The sequence below is a fragment of the Corylus avellana genome, chromosome 8 (genome assembly GCF_965113065.1).
Source record: "Corylus avellana chromosome 8, dhCorAvel1.hap1.2, whole genome shotgun sequence".
Classification (NCBI taxonomy): domain Eukaryota; kingdom Viridiplantae; phylum Streptophyta; class Magnoliopsida; order Fagales; family Betulaceae; genus Corylus; species Corylus avellana.
In genome coordinates this window covers 22,177,115-22,183,924 of record NC_142497.1, presented here as the reverse complement: position 1 = coordinate 22,183,924, position 6,810 = coordinate 22,177,115, and the positions used below count along the sequence as shown (strand labels likewise).

The 6,810-nt window shown below is 37.8% G+C and overlaps 1 protein-coding gene across 1 annotated transcript; it reads right to left on the bottom strand.

Annotated features, from left to right (window-relative positions):
• Nucleotides 1–261: 261 nt before the first annotated feature.
• LOC132163458 (zinc finger (CCCH-type) family protein) lies at nucleotides 262–3,599 on the bottom strand. Its single transcript, XM_059573756.2, has 2 exons — nucleotides 3,349–3,599; nucleotides 262–2,891 (listed from the first exon to the last, which is right to left on the bottom strand). The coding sequence occupies exon 2, from the start codon at nucleotides 2,851–2,853 to the stop codon at nucleotides 715–717; it is 2,139 nt and encodes a 712-aa protein (XP_059429739.2). The 5' UTR covers nucleotides 2,854–2,891; nucleotides 3,349–3,599; the 3' UTR covers nucleotides 262–714.
• Between the last annotated feature and the right edge of the window lie 3,211 nt (nucleotides 3,600–6,810).

Sequence of the window (6,810 nt, the reverse complement as noted above, 5' to 3'; positions counted from 1 at the left end):
GGAAAATTACGGAGCCAATGAATCTCAACTTTTTTAATGCGTAAAGTAATACGCAATATTCAGAGAATCGTAAAGGTAGGACAATGGCATCAGAGGCAAAAGATGAGAGAAAATGGAGGTGGAAATATGCCAAGCTCCAGCTAGAAAGTTGAGATGAAATTGGCGTCCATTTTCAATTTCAATTGGTTCCAAGAAGATATCGTAGATAAAGGATAATTCATTGGTTTCAAAGAGTAAGAAAGCACCATGGTGACATTAATATAAGAAACATGAATATTATTATTTATCAAAATAACAGCTTGTAATTGATACATAGGTAAAAACCCCACCAACATATAAGATAACCCCATAAATTAGTATCCCTACAAATTCCAATAGCAAAATGAGATATTAAGTTTAAATGGATCAGCATCTCTAGTTTCACTCACGAAAAATACTCAAGGCTTCAGAGATCTTTCTGCTTGGGTAGAAACTAAAATGAAGAGAAGAATGGCAAAACTAAGACCTATTATTGTGAAGAACCTAATAATTGTATGAGCAGAAAACCTTTCATCCTGCCCAACTTCTTTGTTTTCTCCCAATGGGGGGTACATTCTTTTATCCCCCTTGCCAGTTCCTCTATCTAAATATGATAAATATCAATAAAGATTAAAAAAATGGCAAAAGACTAGTTAAAAGGTTATGATAGAAGCAATTTAGGGGTTAAATATGCTTTTATGCCACCAGCTGCTCCTGTTCCATGTACAATTGCTCCACCCAAGCCGGAAGCATCTCTGATCCTCCAGTGTCAAGATGACACTGCTGCTGCTGCTCCTTCTCAAAACCTAACTGCCCAGGTTTCACAGCCGGGGCATCCTTCACCAGGGACTGAACCCAAGAGACATCCGGCTCATTGACAGTTGCTGGCATCGAGGCTGCAGCCGATGCATAACTGCCGCCATTGCTTCGGAACCCAAAAGAAGCAGATTTCCTAAGCTTGTTCAGCTCTTCTCCCTGGAGTCGCCAGTCCAATTTTCCATCAGGGGAGCCCCAATCCGAAAGGGCAGAAGGCATTAGAGAAGCAGAAGCACCAGGGGAAGAAAGGCCAGAATGACCTTTCACAGAACTTCGCTCAATGAAGCTCTGGCTCCGCATTGCAAAAGCAGCTGACCTTGCATTCAACACTGTGGCTGCTGATGCACCAGATGGGTCAACCCCAAATGACGATGATGCCCTCACAGGAGAGGATGAAAGGCTGGTACCATAGCTTGACCGGAGCTGCTGGCTCATGTTCTGGCTCATGTTCTGGCGCATCTTCATCCCAGTAGGAGATTGCAACTGGGATGCTGAGACATCCATTGAAAGTCCCTGTAATTGAGGCAAAAGGGAAGGATCCAGAGATCCAAAAATGTCATCAAGGTTAGTAGCGTTCATCCGTCCAAACCTATTCAATTCCCCATTTCGATCAACCGGGGAGGCAGCAAAAGCTGAAGTATTGGACAAGGGACTCTTCCAGCCAGATGGGGAGGAGAGACCAGATATCTCATCCATCAATTGTTGTTGCCTGCGACGTTGACTTTCAAGCCCAAGCAATTCAATGTCTAAATCCATATCTCTAGCACTTAGAGCACTTTTCAACCGACTACCTGGAAGCTGCAAGGTAGGGGGAACCATGCTAGAGTGGTTTTGCCACATGGTTCCACCCATAGGCGAAGTGGCTCCAGAGGGAGTCATGGGTGGTGTTGAATTGGATGGTAACAACATTGATGAAGTACCGAGGGCAAGTGGGGTGATCGATCCCATGTCCAGAGCAGAATTATTGGCTGAGAAAGATCTTGGAGAAGGCACTGCAGAACCTGTGGATGCATACAGAGGGCGAAGCTCTTCTGGCTTATGAGCAAAGAAACAGACCCTTCTGGTGCATCCTGTCTCATCCTTGCAAAGGCGTGTGCGATACTGAGCAGGGTGAAGCCAACACTCAAAAATACCATGCGCATACTCGCAACCATCTCCTTGCCTGCACGACCCCTTTCTGAACTCTGGGCAAGGGACACAACTATAATGGTACTTCCTCGGATCACGCCGCCTGGCATTCTCCCCCGGATGAACAAAAGGGCACTCTGTCCAGTCATGCGAGTAAGCCCTTGAGCAAGGCTTGACCTTGAACGTATACATTCGAAATTCATCAGTGCTATAAATCCCATTTTTGATATCTGGAAGAGAAAGATCAACAGGATACTCTTTCTTCTCACTCCCATCCTTTGAGACCCGAGGTGTCAAAGCCTCTTCCAGTTCTTGACCTTCCACCATTTCATAAGACAAACAAAACGGATCCTCAACACAAGTAAAGCCCTTCAGCATGACCTCCAATTTTTTCTTCCTGGGGTTAGAAGTCGAATTCAAAACCAGAGTGATCAAGTCACTGGGCCTTTTTCCATTAGCATCAAGAGCATTAACATCAGCAGAAGCGTCAAGCAAAAGCTTAACAACCTCAGCCGAAGCAGCAGAGCCACCAGCAGCAGCAAAATGAAGTGCCGTGGCCCCATCTGAACCACAAGCCCTATTAACATCAACAAGACCAGTCTCAAGTATATAATTCAACACACCTTTGCTACCAAACATGGCAGCAATCATGAGGGGTGTCCTCTCTTCAAACCCCATCTTCTTTGACCCAATTCTCCTCCCATACCACAGGCTTGCCTCATCAACATCATGACCCTCTTCTTCCACAGCACTTTTGAAACCGATTAAATCATCGCAGGCTGCTAACTCAAGCAAAAGCGAAAAACTAGGTTGCAACCCCTCTCTTTTCTCCAATTCACTCTCCATGACGAAACCTGTTTGAGAAGGTTTCCTCTTAGAACCACTGCACATGGAAATCCCTCTCTTCTCAGACCTCCACAGGCCCCTTTCTACAAAATTTGAAACAAAGACGGCAATCATAAATGCTATTCCAGAATTTACAAAGAAAGAAAAAAGCAAAATTTCAAAGAAACATTCACCCATAGAAAAATAGACACAGGGACATAGAGAGATAAGGCTTCACTTTATTCAAAAATATTACTTGAAACATGCCAATAAAATGATAAATTATACCAGAAGTTCAGTACATAAACAAATTCTCAATATTTACTCATTTAGCCATAAACTCATACAACTATTACCCAAATTCAGGCACAGGGATAAGGATGGAACAGAAATCTATTAAGAATCCAACAAACAAAAAACCCAGAATTTATATTACAAGTTCCTCCCATTTTCTCAGCAACCAATCACAGAAGCTTAGAATCATCCACAATAACCAAAAAACCCACAAACAAGAGTTTATTTAAACACAAAACCCAAGTATCAACAAGAGCAAGATGGTACCTTTACAACACAGAATCCGCAAAAGCAGCTGAAATGCTCACAAAAGCCACACCCTTTGGATTGTCTTCCTCTGCCTTAAGGTTGTTCTTATAAGGTTGTTCTTAACTACGCAAACCCACTTAGGGAGGGAGAGAAAAGTAAAGAGAGAAGGAAAAGACAGAGGGAAAGGCAAGACTTTTCCTTTCCCCTCTCTCTTTCTCTCTCCCTCTCTTTTATGGTGGCGTTGGGTCAAAAAGGCGAGCCTACGAAGCTACCTACGCTCCTCTCCATTCCCCATTTTCCATTTCCCCACTGGAAAATGAAACCCAAATGCAAATCAAAATGAAACCCAAATTCGCGAAACCAAAATGAAATTCAAGCAGGCGGGTCCGACCGGTGCATTAATATCTATTGGGCCACCCACTGACTAATAGCCACGTGTCAGTGATCTAGTAGAAACGGCCTCACCAAAGTGGCCGCATGGAGATTCCGGATTGTCACGCCTTGCGCCTTTTTTTGGCCTTGGTGGATGACGTGGACGCACCTGTACCGTCAGTATGTTTTTCCTTAAAAGTTGTTCCTAATTCGTCACTGATGTCTTTTATCGTCACGGACTGTCAACTAAGATTGCAAACAGCTGTAGTATATAGTTTTAATTTTATAGATCATCAAGGTTTTTTAGAATATTCTATCATAAAAGATTATTTCTGTTCTAAATTTATTATAGACTAAAATAGCAAAATGGAAAGAGAGCCATTTCTTTTGGCACGTAGTCTAAACAAAAAAATTCAATCTTCAATAGAAATTTGACATATTAGGTAAAAATATTAGATATAATAAATATAAAAATACTGTATCTTTAATTTAGATCAATCTCATGAACTTTTTAATGAATTATAACCTAACTCCCACTACTTACCACCGAACTCTCCAAAGCCAATCAAGACAGTAGAATGGTAGATCCAGTGGTTTGATCAATTACTATTTTGTCAATATATATATATATATATATATATATATATATAGAATGAATTGTTATATTATTTTTTTGTGTTTTAAATTAAGAAATTTTCTTTTATATTGGAGGGTACAAAACACACCGTTTACACCACATCATGATCGAAGTTATTGTCAAATAAAAATTCATTTGCCTAAACTTTAAGGAAAATGTTAGGTGTTCTTCTAGTATTTTTTTGGTGTCGGTGTCCTCTTAACTGTGATGTGGCTTTTAAAAATACCGTTTAATTTGAGATTATCATTATTGACTTGTAATTTATTAATAATTTTAAAAGTTACATCACAGTTAAGAGAACACTAGAAAAACACTTAGCACTTCTCAAACTTCAAACAAAATATTAAGTTGGCTACGTTTGGGATATTTATTTGTCTGTCATTTTGGAGAAGTGGAGCGTCTGTCAGGATATCAGTTCTGGGTTGGATATTTTTGTGCAAGAAACATGGAGGAATTCTTGAACCTATCGCCCTAAGTAGACAGTGTCAGCCAGCATTCGATAACTTCTAGAAGTGTACCAAATTTCTGCCGTGTGATTTGTTTTATATATATATATATATATATTATTTTATATTATTTTTTTCTGGTCAGAATAATCGTCTTCCTTTGAATTTTTATTATCTTTCAGTTTAAGAAACTAATTTCAATTTTTTATTAAAAAAAGAAATTGTTATAAAAAGCAACTTCTCAATCACAGCAGACATCATTGTAATGTGTAAACCTCAATCATTTTCTATACTGAATATTATATATATATCAACCCTTTTGCTCTTCTTTCTTATCCTAATAACATTAATATATGTCATGCTTTTAATACAATCCTGACTTTATGCAACTTCAGTTGAAACTTTCAACTCTCTATATACCATATAACTCTAAATTGGATCAAATAAACTAATTAAACTGGTATCCGTCTTTAAAGTATTAGAAGATCGCATCATCATTAGTTTCAGATGTCCTTGAAGAGTTACCCACTACTCAAATCTAACCAGCTTTCAAGATATATAGGGTGGCGCTCACAATTTAACATTATGGGTCGCTTTAACCAGATATTTTTTAGTAGTATTCCTACTTGAATTTTTCTTTGAATAAATCTTCTCCTTGACAAGTAGGATCTGCCTTTATGATCATCACTTATCTTTCTTGTATGCACCTTTGCTTTTATATATATATATAACAACACCACCATTTCCAGCCAATTTGGGTGTCATGGGTCAGTTCATGTTATTGAGAGGTCACTAAGAAGGTGAAAAAACTTTATGAAGTGCTAAAAAAAAATTAAAAAAAAATTATCTTTCTAACGAAGATTTGATATTTGTTCTTAAAACACGTAATTTTTACATACATATTTTCAATATATATATATGAGAATTACTTACTTTAAGACAGATGTCAGTTTATATAAAAAATACATGTAAAAATCATATATTCTAACATGTTCTAAGATTATATGTTAGTATAATATAGTGAATTAATAGAATTTCTTTCCTACTCATTTAAAGAAAAACCTTGCCTAAAGGGAAAAAAAAAAAAAACAACTTCCCATCTAAGATTTTGCAGTTAATTCAAAAAAAAAAAATCCAATAATAAGCATTAATTGAGATGGGTTTGGTGGATTTTCACACATCATTTTTGGATTTGGTGGATTTTCTCATATCCAGTGCCCCAATTAATAGATACACTAACCTATCAGATTAGATTGTGTAATTAGATATCGCGATACAATCACATCACACCTCAATTTTATTATTATTTTTTTTGAATAAAGACAGATCTTATTTAAATAAACTTGAGAATAATAAAACATCTAGAGCCAAAGCTTTAAACAACAAGAGCAGATTGCTCTAAAGAAACTACATCATGAATAATATCTGGAACCTCTTCCATCCAAATTCTAAAAACACCAACATTCTCCGGTACTCCTACCAAGCTATGAGCCGCTTCAATTAGGTAATATACAAGTTCAAATATAATGAAAATAACTATTTAGGATAAAAACATCATCGTCAGGTTCATGACACATTTTTCTTCTCAATCTATTAAATTGGCATCTATTTTTAGTCTATTAAATTGACTAATGTATTTAGAGCATGTGATTTTCATATGATTGAAAAACAAAGAAATTATAGGGACGAACTTGAAAATTGTAATTGGAGAGAGAGAGAGAGAGAGAGGGATTTGAAGTTTAGCTCAAAGACAAAGACTAAATGGATAAGCATAAATACTTCAAAGGACGCTCCCCTTTCTTGTCCCCTTCTCTCCGTTTTTCTGAGCTATTGGGGCCATTGTGATGTATGATTGAAAATCGCAACGGGTCAAACATTTTGAACGGTTGAGATTACATGTCACAAAAGGCCAATTGACTCCGACCCTGTCAAGCTTTAGAAAAGTCGACGGTGTGCGATCCGTTCCAATACCATCCCACAGAAAACACAAAACGACATTGAAGATGGCATATAAGATATGGTGGA